The 15963-nt window shown below is 35.8% G+C and overlaps 1 protein-coding gene across 11 annotated transcripts in view; it reads left to right on the top strand.

Annotated features, from left to right (window-relative positions):
- The window catches only part of Arhgef9 (Cdc42 guanine nucleotide exchange factor 9), a 161668-nt gene extending 145968 nt beyond the window's left edge, over positions 1–15700 (top strand). For 10 of the 11 annotated variants that reach the window (XM_028861411.2, XM_028861419.2, XM_028861417.2 and 7 more), the window contains 3 exons: positions 387–630; positions 12410–12478; positions 15458–15700. In XM_028861411.2, coding sequence (XP_028717244.1) covers positions 387–630; positions 12410–12478; positions 15458–15639 — 495 coding nt within the window. In that variant the 3' untranslated portion in view covers positions 15640–15700. Of the gene's footprint in view, positions 1–386; positions 631–12409; positions 12479–13126; positions 13189–15457 lie in introns of all 11 variants that reach the window. The other variant, XM_028861418.2, reaches the window with a different exon arrangement.
- The last annotated feature ends 263 nt before the right edge of the window (positions 15701–15963 follow it).

Here is a 15963-nt window from a genome sequence, read left to right as displayed (position 1 = left end):
TATGACCTTCTAGTAACTCTCACCATTGAACTTTTGTTTTTCAGCACATTGCAGCAAGCTTATTTATTTTATGCTCCTGGTAATGATGCCAAGTTTTTGGAAGAAGAAAAATCCCTTGCTGCTAGTGCTTTGTTGCATACTCCTTTCTATTGCTTATAAGCAGCTTACATGCCAGAGATTGATGCTGGGCTTTGAAACAGTCTTTGGATGTGGAACATCTCTTAGAGCACCTACTTAACCAACTTGTCAGTGACCGGCTGGTCATCTCAGTGCATATGTTGAGACCATAAATCTCCATTCATATTCCAGAATAATGGCAGTGTTTGTGTCCTGCTGGCATCCACTCTGCCTATACTTCTGACAACATAACCTTTCTTCCCACCTAGGACCTAATCCGGAGAGACATCCTATACTACAAAGGGCGCATTGACATGGATAAATATGAGGTAATTGACATTGAAGATGGCAGAGATGATGACTTTAATGTCAGCATGAAAAATGCTTTCAAGCTTCATAACAAGGAAACAGAAGAAGTTCATCTGTTCTTTGCCAAGAAACTGGAGGAGAAAATACGTTGGCTCAGAGCTTTCAGAGAAGAGAGGAAAATGGTACAGGAAGATGAAAAAATTGGTAAGTGACCTAAGAGCAGAAAGAAAAATATAATTGTAAAGAACCTTCCAGAGAGGGTTCCAATTGATTTCATCTTTCTAAAGTCAAAGGGAAGATTTTTGGTACAAAGTGACCTAAGTCACTACAGTGGTTCCTTATTATAGGTCTTTGTTTGTAAATACCAATAGGTATGAGTTATAGATCGTTCATGTCTAATATCTATTTTCAGATAGGAATATTGTACCAAAATCCAATTCCAAACTCAATTCTCCCCTGTCACACACATATGTTTTAACAAACAAACACAAAGGAGTCATGCATCCTGTTCTGTAATCTCCACAAATTGACAGATCGGCCTGTCTCTAGGTGTATGAGGAGGATGTGTTTTATGAAATGATTTGTCAATGCAGATTTGGTATAATTACACCAATGAGATGGATAGCTTTATTTGTTTGTGTTGCTGGGAATAAATGCCAGAGCCTTGTTCATGTTAGCCAAATACTCTGCTAATGAGTTACATTCCCTACCTTCAGCCAACTTCAAAGGCAGAAAGGAGCAACATAATTCTGATGAGAACCAAGGCAGGGTGTGGTAGTTTGAATGTAATTGGCTCCCATAATCTCATAAGGAGTGGCACTATTAGGAAGTGTGGCTTCATTTGAGGAGGTATAGTCTTGTTGGAGCAAGTGTGTAACTATGGAGATAGGCTTTGAGGTCTCAGATATGCTCTGGATACCACTCAGTGTGTCAGACATCCACTCCCTGTTGACTTCTATTCAAAATATAGCCAGTATCATGTCTGCTTATGTGTCACCATGCTCTCTGCCATGATGATAACGGACTGAACCTCTGAACTGTAAGCTGCAACCTCAATTAAATGTTTTCCTTTATAAGAGTTGCTATGGTCGTGGTGTCTCTTCACAGCAATAGAGACCCTAAGATAGAAATGATCTTGTTTTATTCAAAAACTTCAGGTTCCTTTCAAGTTACAGTGTTTTTTTTTTTATTCTTATACTGGGTTCTCAGAAGGCCAAATTACATGTATACATCTTGAATTACATTGATTTTACCAGTGAAAACTGATGTCTAACAGTTAGGCTATTTAGGCCTTCTCCATTAAGGTGGTAGTATTGGTCCCTGAGGCAAAGACATCTGAGTATTTAATTCTTGATAAAGTTACTTCAGATATTAACTTATAATTAAAATAATATGCACTTGGTCATCGTACTCTAGAACTATTTAAAAGTACATTACAGAAAATAGAACAGTATCAAAAACCATGACCACTCATTTCATTTAGATTCAGAATAAAACATCCTTTTTGGGTTGAAGCAGTTTATATGGCTATGGTTTTGTGGCTATAGATTTGTAGCTTATTAAATACTACGTAATATCTTCCTCATGGTCCTATTTATATAATAAGAAACATGTACGCAGTACTCAGAAGATGGAAGCAGGATTATTCCAAGTTCAAAGCCAGCCTGGGCAACATCATGAATTCAGGCCAACCTGAACTATAGTGGGAGTCCATTTCTTTAAAATGAAGGGCCAGGCATGTAGCTCAAAGATAAGTAATTCCCTAGAATGCACAAGGTCCTGTGTTAAATCTCCAGCACTGAGGGAGAGGCAGGAAATAAGATGAACCAAACTTTCTAATTCCTAGAAAAGTTTCTTGTTTTGCTCCATGTTTTGTACAAATAGAATTGTACCTTAAAATGCCTAAATGTTCAATGTTGCAGAAATTGTCTCTAGAAAAATATGCTTACCTGTTGAGTTCCGGCACAAAAGTGTTCTTATATCATGCTAGGGACTGAAATGACCCAGAGTGAAAGATGAATGGCCAGAAAGACAGGGTAATCCTTGTCTTCCCTTATCTTAAAGTCCACATTGAAAACACACTTAGAGTCTTATTAGAGTAGTTCCTTTTAAAGTACAAGCACAGCATTGAGTCATGATGTAGAACGATATTGAGATACTGGCTGTTCGACCTATCAATGAAGACTCTGAGTTCATAGATCCTTTATTAATTAAAAGATCTCTGGCATTCCCTCTGCCTCTAGTACCATATCTCCCATACAATTCCCTAATAATTTGTGCCTTCAAAGATCTGCTTCTAATGAAAAGCTTCCATAAATTATTTTCTGACAGGCTTATGTCATCTTTGTTTTGTTTTTAAATATGGATTTGTGTGAATTTTCCCCTACTCTAATTACATTAAGTTAGAAAACTGCAGAAGATACTGAGCAATCAAAAAAACACAAAAAGGTGAAAATCACAATAACATATCACTGTAATAAGTTTTGTAAATGTTTTGATATACTTCCTTCTAGTATTTTCTTACATATATTTAAATAAAATTGTGAGAATTCCTATTACTCCTTCTCTTACACCCATCTCTATAAATGCAATTTTTTTCCCCATTTTTCATTTCGTATTATCTCATTAGGATTTATACCAATCATTTAATATCATTGACTGTCGTGTATATTTGACATAATTTTATTATTTTGTGTGTATTATTTAATTATAACTCTTGGCTATGATAAACATTTAAATCATAGTAGAAATATATCAAGCATTCTTTTGCATTTTCTCTCTTTTGTTTTAATCAGAGTTTAATGAATAATAGTACTTTTAGTCCTGAATAAGTGACTAATTTTTATTAGAAAATTGGGCCTGGTGGTGGTGCACACCTTTAATCTCAGCACTTGGAGGGCAGAGGAAGGCAGATCTCTGTGAGTTCATGGCCAACCTGGGCTTCAGAGTGAGTTCCAGGAAAGGCTCCAAAGCTACACAGAGAAAACCCTGTCTCAAAAAAAAAAGAAAGAGAGAAAGAAAAAGAAAAGAAAGAAAATTAATGAACAATCTCATGAGAAATTACATAGTTCAAATTCGTATTCTTTTTCAATAAATGAATAAAGAACAATTTATTTGATAGTGTTATACTTTGACTATTTATCACTATACATTTAACTTATTAAAAAAGAAGACTATTAGGATTTTTTTCTTCCCTCATATAATACATCTCAACTGCAGCCTCCCCTCTCTCCACTCCTCCCAGTTCCTCCCCCAGCTCTACTGCTCCTCAGTTTCCCTTCAGAACTCCCAGGGTTATCAACTGAACATAGCACAACAAGATGCAATAAGACTAGGCATACACCCTCATATCAAAGCTAGACAAGGCAACCCAGTAGGAGGAAAAGGGTCCCAAGGGCAAACAAAAGAGTCAGAGGCACACCACCCTCCACCCTACCAACCCACCTCTTGCTCCTATTTCTAGGAGTCCTACAAGAACAAAGTTAACAACCTAATATGGTTCAGTGGTAGAATCCTCTCACTCTTATGTTTTATGTGATAGTGAACATTAACAATTTGGTGTGTTTCTTTCCACACTTATCTTATGCTCTCTCTCTCTCTCTCTCTCTCTCTCTCTCTCTCTCTCTCTCTCTCTCTCTCTCTCTCCCCCCCCCCACTCACTCACACACACACACATACACTCACATACACGGGCACACATGTGTATACTTAGAAAAATGTGTTTTACATATTGCTTTGTGACTGGTTTTTAAACTAAATTTTTCATAAGTAACTATCTAGGTATAGAACCTTATATACTTCTTTATATCAGTTGAGCTTCAACCAGAAGAGCATAACCAGGATTACTTTTAAGAGCTTTATTACAAGGAATTGGCTTATGTGGTTGCAAAGGTTGAACAAGTGATTCCTACATCTGAAGGGCAGGTGGTCAGGCATGGAAGGTCATGAGTAGAGACAAAGGTGTCAGGTACAAGAAGTTAGTAAGAGAGAAGATCACATGAAATATGGGACTCTATAAGTAGGAAGCTCTGTTCCACAGGTAAAAATTCTTTCACTGAATATCTCAGTCTTCTTTTATAAGGCTTCTAACAGATTCAATCAGGTCCATTCATATTATCTAGGATACTGTCCTTTATATAACTCTGATTAGGGGTTTTTATTGCACCTGGAAAATTCCTTCATGACAATCCCTATATTTGTAAGGAAATCACTCCAGTCAAATTGCTACATCAGTAATGGCACCACATGTCTCTCTTTAACGACTGTATAATACTCCCTATGGAGATGGAGCAATCATTCCCCTTTTCATAGACATTCAGAGTGTGTTTCCAAATATTTAATTCTTTTTTAAAACTTATTATTATTTTATTTTTGTGTATATGTGTTTTGTGTACATGTATATCTGTGCACCACATACATATCTGGAACCAGCATAGGCCAGAAGAAGGCATAAATTCCCCAGAAACTGTCAGTAAAGACAATTATGAGGCCACATGTATATGCTGGAAACCAAACCCAGGACCTCTTCGAGAGCAGCTAGTGCTCTTTGTGAACCATCTCTCTTGAACCATCTCTCCAAACCCTGATTTCTAGCTTTTTCCCATGAAACATAGTGCTATAAAACATATCTACATGTATATTTCATTATACACTGTAGTTTTCATTCCTGCAGGTAGACACTCTAAAGGGGGATAAGTGAATATGACAATGCACAAATATAATGTGTTTACACATTATGTATCAGAAAAGTTATAAAGTCTATCCCACAATAAGATTTTGTACTTATATATCTATATCCACTCCAGTACTGCATAATTTTAATTTGTTACTTCAGTTACTAAAGTTCAACTTTACTTAACCATATAATTGCTACTTGTTGCCAATTTTTTTGTGAAATTAACACTGAATACTCTTTACCTGTTCTTATTTTTATTTAATTTAAAATAAAATCCTAAACGTTGTCAATCACAAATAGATTTGCAGTTACTTATAGTGTGTGAATTACTAGTAATGAATGAAAAAAGAACTTCCAATTTTAGACTATTTTTAAAGAAGGGATAGAAGAAGAAACAAATGTATACATGTGAGCTATATATAGGGCATATATATGTTTGTGTTTTTATATTTCATGGTGCTTTTTTATAGAAACACACCTACAAAATCATATACACCAACTTTTACATATTATGTTCTCAAAAGTGGATTAAATCTGTAGGCTTGGTGTTAGTTCAGTAGTAGAATATTTGTCCAGCATACATCAGACCCTGAGCTCTATCCCTATTTCTACAGGAAGGGAAACGAAGCGGAGGAGGATAAAAGTAAAATATAAATTTGTATATACTTCATATTGAAAATAGTAAAGTCTTGTCAGTTCTCAGTTTCACATAGTTTCCTCGATTTACAATTTGTCTTTCCAGTTTGTTCATGGTGCTTAATTCTGCCAAAAATTAATTACTTTAATATTAAATAAACTCCCAAGTTTATTCTGCTTAAGCAAATCCATACTACCAACACCTAACAATTTCTGAAATTTTAAAAAATATTTAGAAACAAAATTCATCTGCAATTTATTTTTTTAATATAGTGCAAGGTTTTAGTCCTGTTTTATATTCTTCCAGGCGAATAGCCAATTGTACCAGCAGTAATTTACTAAATCAACTGTTTATTTCTCACAAATTTTCAGTTTTGTAGACTGTAACTGTCCATACACACTTAGGTTTGTTTTAGAATTTCTATTCTTTTTTCACCGTTCTGGTTGTGAAGACTATACTATCTGTTTTTCATCATTGTTTCTTAGCAATTCTTAGATGTTTATTCTTTGATATGAATATCAAATTCCTTTATTCTAAATGCAAACAAGATACATTTAGATTCTGATTGGCATTGTATAGAACTTGTTAATAATTGAAAACTTAGCATTTTTATTATTTCCTCATTCAAAGAAAATGCTCTTTTCTCTTTTAACCCAAGTCTTATTCTTACCTGCTTCAAGAACATGATATAATGTCCTTCACATTATACAGTTTTCCCCTTTATGCATTGATTTTGATAATCTGTACTTTGCTAAGATGTCATTCATAATATTCATAGTATGTTCTGTAATTGTGGTTATCTCTCCTTTTCATTCCAGATAGTGAATAGTTCTTATTTTCTAACATTTTTGTTTACTCAGATACATTTTTATGAGGTACAGTATAATAATTTGATATATATGTACAATTCTTAGTAATCTAATTAGGACAAAGGACATTTCTATCTCTTTAGTCACTTTTATGTATTGAGGAACTGGTACTATTCTAGTCATTTTAAAATGTATTGTAGTGTTTTAATTTGTAGTTTTTCTACCATTCTCATAACAACTACAAATAATTGTTGCATTCTCTTTTGCTACCTGTATTTGAACTGCTTTCTGGTTCTCCCTCCCTACATTGGTCATTTTAAAAATAATGCTTATTAGCAAGCATTAGTTTTTTAAAGAACTTTCTAAGTTTATTAATATATGTATAATTTGTTTTTAAGAATTCATTTTAGATTTTTACCTATTTGATTATATATATATATTCATATATATATATTCATTGTATATGATATTGTGTTATGGAATGACATTTAAAGACTGGGTTGTATATTGATCATACCAATCTTGTAACCTCTTTTCTTCCCGCTTTTCCCCTGCCCCCCTTGTTAGTCTACTGTGCATTGATACTTGCTGTTTTGTTTTGTTTTAAGATTCTGGGTTTACTTATTTCTTGTTTTTGTGTTTTTTCATAGCACCAGTGTTTGGGTTGATCTCAATTTTTTAAAAGAAAATATTATTTTTTTCAGTAAACTTTCTTTGAGTCAAACCCTGCATTTTATAAGTTTCTGTATAAAATGTCCAGGTTTGAGGGAGAGGTGTTTATAATTTGATTTTACCTATGGATTCTGTGTTTTTTCAGACTGATATTACTGACAGTGTTTTATATGTCTTTTGCTGTGCTGGAGTTGGAACTCAGGGTGTCTCCTACTTGGTTAGCAAGTGTTTCTAAAGCTGAGGTGTACAAGCCCACAGATAAAAATTCCAGTGATAATGTTATAACCGAGCTGCTACTTCCTCCTTAGAGTATGAAAGATTATTTTCTTTATTATTTACATTTAGGAATTTCAGTCATTAATCAACATCTTCATACCTGTGTGTATATCCTAAAGCTGCCTGAGTCTTAGAAAACCTTTTACTGTTTCAGCAAGTATGTGTTCTTTCACTCAGTAAAGTTTTCTCTTGTTTGTTACTTCTATTTATTTTCCTCCTTCTGAAACCTTTATTTTCCAAATATACATTTTCTATTCTAATTCTCTTAGCTTTTAAGTCTTTATATTTTTGTTTTATATAAAGTGGTTCTTCTACTTTAGATAATACTTTATTTAAATATTCTCTATATTTTTTTCCTCTTAACTTTTTAAAATAATTTTTGCTGCTATATTCTGTAACTTGCATCTTTATAGCCAAGTCTTGGTTTTAATTAATTACATTTTAATTTAATTGCATATAATATTTGTCTATATTCACTAAATACAACAATTCATGTAATCATTAAAGGTCATCAATTCAAGGTAATTAGTATATTTTTCACCTTAAAATTTTGTTGCTAGAATAATTATGTTGAAAATTCCATCTTTTAACTATTTGATATATACAGTGCATTATTAACTCTAGTCACCATACTGTGCCAGAGAACACAAGGATCTATTCCTGCTATCTAACTATATCATTGAACCTATTGAATGGCCTCTCTGCATTCTCGCTACTCCCTCTTCTCCCAAATTTTTATTCTGCTCTCCACATATATGACATTAACTTTTTAAGCTATGAGATTATACAGTGTTTGTCTTTCTACATCTGGCTTATCTTAACATGTCTTCCAAATCTCACTATTTTATAAGAATTTCAGATTTTTTACAGCTAAATGGTATCTTTTCATTTTCTTTAATATTGTGGATTTTGTGAATAGTGTTTCAATAAACCTGGAAATGCAAAAAAAAAAAACACCTGTATAGAAAAAGAAATAATACATACAACCATGGGATAGCTATAAGATGGGAGAAAATTCTTGTTAACATATAGTCTGACAAGACATTTGTTACATGACTGTTGTCCCTGTAGGGAAGTTGGCAGTATATACCTCATTCCTCCTAAGATCCTAATGACAAACTAAAGTTCAATTCCATCAAACTTTCACCATGAATAATCAGTGAGTTTACTAGGCTGCATAGATGGATCCCCTTCCTCTAGTCTTCCCCAATTTATAGACTGTAGCACCTCTTAGAAACCCTGAGGGCAAAGGTTGGATAAAGCACAGGGACAAATAGCCAAACGAATGGAAACACATGAACTATGAACCAAAGGCTGAGGGGCCCCCAACTGGATCAGGCCCTCTGAATAGGTGAGACAGTTGATTGGCTTGATCTGTTTGGGAGGCATCCAGGCAGTGGGACCCGGTCCTGTGCTCATTGCATGAGTTGGCTGTTTGAAACCTGGGGCTTATGCAGGGACACTTGGCTCAATCTGGGAGGAGGGGACTGGACCTGCCTGGACTGAGTCTGCCAGGTCGATCTCAGTCCTCGGAGGAGGCTTTGCCCTGGAGGAGGTGGAAATGGGGGGTGGGCTGGGGGGAAGGGGAGGAGGGCAGGAAGGGGGAGAACAAGCGATTCTGTGGCTGTTATGTAGAACTGAATGGTAATGTAAAATAAAATAAAATTTAAAAAAAGAGAAACCCTGAGGTCACATGCAATCAAGGGTAGAATTACATAGACCCATGTGTCTGATTTTTCTTTGGACCATCAGCTCACAAATAATGATTTGGATACTTACTTTAATTATGAAAGCTTGGCCTTAGTTTAGGCTTGTTCCTAACTAGTTCTTATAACTTAAATTAACCCATATCTGTTAATCTGCAGTCTATTTTATAGCTCAGTTACCTTTACTCTGTACTTTCCATCCTGCTTCCTCTGCATCAGGCTGGTGGCCCTGCCTTTCTTCCTCCCAGTGCTCTCTCTCTGCTGGGAAGTCCTGCCTAGCTCTCGTGCCTAGCAATTGGCCATTCAGCCTTTTATTACATCAATCACAGCAATACATCTTGACAGTGTACAAATATCCCACAACATTTCCCCCATTTTTTCCTAAATAAAATTACATACAGTAAGAACAATTATCAGATAAGAATTATATTTATAATATCCAGTCCATTTGTATTTGGCAAATTTGAAGAAATTACATTCTTATCTATCATATCTTGATGAGTCTAAAGTTTTATACCTAAAGTATTTTTTATTATAACTTGCATTACCATCCTAAAAATATCTTTTTAGACCTTAGCACATTTTTAGATAAACTACTTAAGTTTTTATGTCTCTCAATCTTATTTTACATCACTTATGCAAGTTTCTTTTCTGAATTTAGTAACAAGGAAAACTATAACTATCTAGTCTTTCAATCCCCATGAAAGACCCAAGAAGCATAAAATATTACTTAATTAAATAAGAAGTGCAGAGCAAACAACTTGCAAAACTATAGGAATTACAGAGAAGAGACAAACATCAATAAAGACAAGTAGCCCAGGTGATCCAGCCTCTCAGAATGCCTCTGTTGCAGTTTCCTCAAAATTCTTCATCCAATACACCTTCAAAGCTGCTTGTTGAGATGATCCAGCCTCACAGACTATCCAATCAAGACTTCAGATAAGCTCTACACTTTCCAATCACACGGAGACTAAACAAAAAATAATACAACCAGCTCTCCCAGGACTTGACCATTATCCCAATTTTCTCAGGGTGCCCTAAAGATGCCATTGCCCCCAGACAACAGGAAACAGTGTAGAGGACACAGCACCCACATTCCCAAGAGGTAGTTTTTGGTTATTCAGTGTATTATGGATGTTTGTCATTGTTCAGCAGGAGCTGGTTACAAGTTGTTATTAGTCATGGTCAGGAAAAAAGCTGAACAAAAGAGATAAGATTCAGGGATCTCTTTCTGAAGGGAAAACGGGGCATATAGTATAGAAATTATGGGACAAAAGGGTGGATTGTTGAATCTACTTTTGAACAACTACTAGTCTCAAATATTTTATATTGGTATGGATTTTTGTTTATTGATACAAATTTAAGGTTATTTTTGTTATACTGTATAGATATTTTTATTATTGTTTAAGGTACTGTACCTATGCAGCTCACTGAAAAATGTAAAGTTTTAGGCCTTGAATGCTATTTAGAATAACAAAAAAAATTACAGGTTAATAGTTAGTCATCTATAACAATCAATAATATTTTATCCTTCTTGTGTCTCTCATGTAGATTGAAAGCCTAGATAGTTATAGTTTTCTTTTCACCTGCATATATGTATATGTATATACATATTAATTTTTAACATAATTTATTGATTCTTTGGGAATTTCACACCATGCTCCCCAATCCCATTTATTTCCCAGTCCTTCCACATCTGCCCTTCACCCATGTAGTGCCTCCCCCAATTATTTTTGAAATAATAAAAATAAGATAAAACATTAATAAAATACAGATAGGAATATTAATTTTAAAACAAACAAAACAATCAAACCACAAACAAACAAACTACTTTGCTCGTCCTTCTTTCCCACCTCTCCATTGCCTCTTCATTCATCTTAGTAACATTGGGAGCTGTGGTGGTACACCCTTTTGTCCAAACAGCTTGCAAATATTCCTTATGTAATGTACTGTTGGTCACGTTCAAGGCCTCTGGCTTCTGGTACACCCTCAATACTGGACCCTCACCAAAACTCCTCTCAGACAACCTGCAGTTGCCCTGAATCATGGAGATCCTGCAGCTATGATTCTGCAGAACCAGTTCCTTCATGCACTTCAGCAGGCACAGATGGGGTAGAAGTTGGGGAGTGCCAACTCAAAGCCTTCAATGTGTACCTGGGTAGTAGCTGAGCTGATCTGTCCAGGCTGCTGGGACCACCTCACCTCAGGCAATGGGTAAGACCAGCTTTCCCAAGTGGGAGGACAGCTCTCCTATTAGGAGTGGGGCCAGCTCTCTCCTTCTGAGGTCATGGAGGCATCCTCTATCCCAGGGCCAGTGAGGGGTGGGGCCAGCTCTGAAAGGCCCTTGCACCTCAACACGAGGTTCAACAAATGGTTCACATGGGTCCCTGTGTCAACATGGGCAACATACTAATATTTTTATTTCTAAACTAGCATATAATGTGTTTGATTTCACTCTGGCATTTTCAAACGTAATTTGTTTTTGTTGATTCTCTTCTCCCAGTCTTCTTACCTACCCTCTAGTCTCTCTTGTTCTCTTCTAAACCCAGTAGTCTCTTTCCAGCTTTCGTGTAACATAGACTCTATTACTTCTTCCCTTCCTCAAAAGTTAATTTTCCCTTCTTGTGGTTCCTTCTCCAATTTCATAACTTATACCTACACACTCACATTAAAATCTAGGCTCCACATACGAGAGAGACCCCTGAATACTTGTCTTTCTGTATCTGGGTTACCTGATTTAATATCATTCTCTACTATCACATATTTTCTGCAAGTTTTATAATTTTGTTTTACTTAAATTAATGAAAGTCCATTGTGAATATGTATCATATATTCATTATGTACTCATCAGTTGATGGGCGGCTAGGCTGTTTCAATTTCCTGGATATTATGACTAGAGCAGCTATCAGATGAGCATGTATCTCTGTAGTAGGATATAGAGTCCTTTGGGAATTGGACTTAGGAATTTCTATCTTATGGTAACTCTATTTTTAATGTTTTGAGAAACCTCTATATTGATTTCTACACCATTTTATGCTCCTGCCAGCAGTGATTAAGAGTTCATCTTTCCCTACATCTTTGTCATCATTTTGTTTCAGGTTTTTTGATATATTTGTCTGATAGCTTTCGAAGGAAAGATATGTTCATTTTACAGTGCATACAGGTATCTGTTTTTCAAAACAAAGTTCAATTTTCTTTTCTCTTGTAGGCTTTGAGATTTCTGAAAACCAGAAGAGACAGGCTGCAATGACTGTGAGAAAAGCCTCTAAACAGAAAGGTACATTTGCCTTTGCTCCTTCAGACCCACTCACTGTATGTATGAGACTAGGAAACCAGGCTATGTGTTTTCACATTCCTTGGCTCCTTTCCATACTGAGGTTCACTTGGAATAGTTTCCAGCTACCCAGGTATTCTTGACAACAGGTAACAAATGCTCTTGTGTTTTAATTCTCAGGAGTAAATGGTGTGGGGTAGTCATATCCATGTTATTGGCGGCATAAACAAAACAAAATAAAAACCATTGTCTTTGTTTTTATTTCAAAAGAACAAAAACTTTATGAGTAATTTAGAGAGAGGCAGGCAATAGTGCATGTATATAATTGATTTAATAAATATAAATATATAGGGATATGCTCTCAGCTTTCTTTCAGTTGTCTAGAAATGCTTTCCTAATCAGTAGCCCCAAACCAAAGTGAAGAGCCTCAGATTGAAAGAAGATGGTCTTTCTCTGAGGCATACACTGAAATATCTTTGAAAATTTAAAATACAAACAGAATCAACTTAAATATGAGATCGTTTTTCTTTTCTTTTTCATGAACCAGAACAAAACTAAAGTGCTCAGTTGAGCAAAAAGAAGGAGCTACCTTCCACTTACTAGAGTGTCTACTTAGTATCAAATTTAATTTCTTTCATTTCATCTTTATAGTAACCCAAAGAAAATGGCACTATTAGCCCCTGTTCCAGGTTAAGAAACTGAAAACATTCAAGGTAAAGTGATTTTTTTAACCTAAGTCGTCTTGATTCTGAGACCACTGCTCTCTCCTCTTCATCTCAGGGTCCTGATGATGATGATATCTCTTGTTTGAAAGAAGAGCTCATTTTATTGTCTCATCTCAATTACTGGCAGCTATTTTTATTACTGGCAGTATTTTCACTGCCCCAGGATTGGATAATCTTAATGAGACATCATTTTCCCCAGCCCTTTCCTCCTGCTCTCATTAGCTCTCATTAGCTCTGAATGAATTCTAGAAATGATGGAGGGAAAACTGATCAAATAGGTCTAATGCAAGTTTCATTAGAAAAGTAATTATCTTGTGTCCCCTCCCATGGTATTTGTACGCCACAGGATATTATCAACCATCTATTTTTCTGAGGGAAGGGTTATCTGGCTGATAGAGAGACTTCTTCACTTTCCTTTTTTTACTTTCTTCTGTCTTGTTTTAAGAATTTATATATAACTTCTTGGGGTTAAATACTAATTCCTGATACATCATTGCAATTGAGTTTATCAAGACAAAAGATGTCAGAATCATAAAAACAACCTCCATCTTCATAGGCTTTAGGGCCAGGTAAATATCAGATTAATAATCTAGAATAACTAAAACAATCTTGAAAACTAAGAACAAAATGGAAGTAATTAATTTATCTAATTTCAACACTTACTATATAGATACATTAACTGAGGCATTACAGATAGTTTAATGGAAAAGAATTCTGAAATAGACCTACACGCATACAGCAGTTCAGCAAAAAGTAAAAAAAGTGCAACCTTTTCAATAAATATTGTTGAACTAGATTTCCATACACAAAATAGAACTTTGATATAAGCCCACACCTTATATAATAATTAAGTAGAAATTCACTGTGAAATTAAATCTCAAGCTATAGAGCCCTAAGAAAAAGTGTAAAAGGTCTTTAGGATCTAAAGTAAAACAAGTGAGTTCGTAGATTTGACATCAAAGCTTGAAACAGAAAATGGAAAATAGAAGTTGATAAAGCAGGCCTTCCTCCCTACCATCCCTGTATCATTTTTGTTAGCATCTAATACCATTATGTTTCTGGCACTTGCCACCTTTTAAAAAATGGCTCCAGATGCCGGCCGGTGGTGGCGCACGCCTTTAATCCCAGCACTCGGGAGGCAGAGGCAGGCGGATCTCCGTGAGTTTGAGGCCAGCCTGGACTACCAAGTGAGTCCCAGGAAAGGCGCAAAGCTACACAGAGAAACCCTGTCTCGAAACCCCCCCCCCAAAAAAAAATGGCTCCAGAGCCTAACTTCTCCTATGAATGTGCCAATGGCTGATGATTGATTAACATTATAACCACTGTCAGAGTAGTTGGATTCCTTGAGTCCCCATTAATGTGAACTTTGATGTGGTGGTTACAACCCCCCCCCCATTGAAGCTGGATTCCATTTTTCCTTTATTTCTATGAATCATGTCTTCTGATGATGAATTTCCTTTCTGCTTTAACTACTAATGTCAACTTTCTATTAAATACAGGTTTGTCATTGTCAACCCAAAGCAAAACACTAAATCACTTGTGCCTTAAGCATTATGGAAAGTCCTGAAGTCAGTAGTTCTTAACTAGGTTATTTTGACACTTTCAAGGAGTATTGGAGAGGAAGAGAACTAAAGTCTAGAAAGGAGTTTGTTAGGTTCTTCAGAGGAACAATCCTTAAATCAGGGATTATGGGCTCCTAGAAAGAGCCCCTTAACCAAGAGGTTAATAAATGTGGCTTCTAGTTCTTGCTTTGTTGTTAGATGAGCATGAGACCTTAGGTACAATATTTCTCTCTGGTCCTTGATTGTCATGTCTGTCAAACAAGTGATAGAAACACTCCTAATTTTTTGGTGATGCCCGATGAGATGGTGAAGGATGTGGTGTTATAGAAATAGAGATACTAGTACAAATATGACAGGGAAAGAAATAATTTGCAGTACTGGTTGATGATCTGTTCCCCAAAAGGCTTGGGACCCAAAGTACCTTAGATTATAAAGCTGTTTGAATTTTGGAATGTTTGCATAGACTTTTTGAACAGCTTTAATATAGAAATCTTAGAAGGTCCAAAATATGAATTTTTCTGCTTGCTAGTAAGTTTTGGATTTCAGAGTATTTCAGTCTTGGGGGTTAGGGATATTCAATATTTTACCAGGTTACTCTCAAAACTAGAGTACTATGAGAGATCATTGGTTAATTTGAGAGCCCACTTGGTACTAAATTTATATTTTTTTCCTTTTGATCTCCTTATTTGCTCTAGGTGTCAACTCTGCCCGCTCAGTTCCTCCTTCCTACCCACCACCACAGGACCCGTTAAACCAGGGCCAGTACCTGGTCCCCGATGGCATCGCTCAGTCTCAAGTCTTTGAGTTCACTGAACCGAAACGCAGCCAGTCACCATTCTGGCAAAACTTCAGTAGGTTAACCCCCTTCAAAAAATAATACCTATAGGAAGGCAGATAATTTTAAAATAAATAAAATTATATTTATAGATGGACCTTTTTTTCGGAGAAGCACTGTTGAAAATTTATATATATATAGATATATGTGTGTGTGTGTGCGTGTGTATGTGTGTGTGTGTGCGCGCGCGCATGTGTGTGTGTGTGCGTGTGTGTGTGTGTGTGTGTGTGTGTGTGTATGTGGTGCACATACACACACATGCATATAGACCTTTAAGTATACACGTGTGTGTGGGCATGTGTGCACATATGCATGCACATGCATGCACACATACATACATATACACACACAGAGAAGGACCAAAAC

This window comes from Peromyscus leucopus, chromosome X (genome assembly GCF_004664715.2).
Source record: "Peromyscus leucopus breed LL Stock chromosome X, UCI_PerLeu_2.1, whole genome shotgun sequence".
In the NCBI taxonomy this organism is placed as follows: domain Eukaryota; kingdom Metazoa; phylum Chordata; class Mammalia; order Rodentia; family Cricetidae; genus Peromyscus; species Peromyscus leucopus.
Note: the sequence above shows the minus strand (reverse complement) of the source record. Positions and strands in the feature narration are given on the sequence as shown.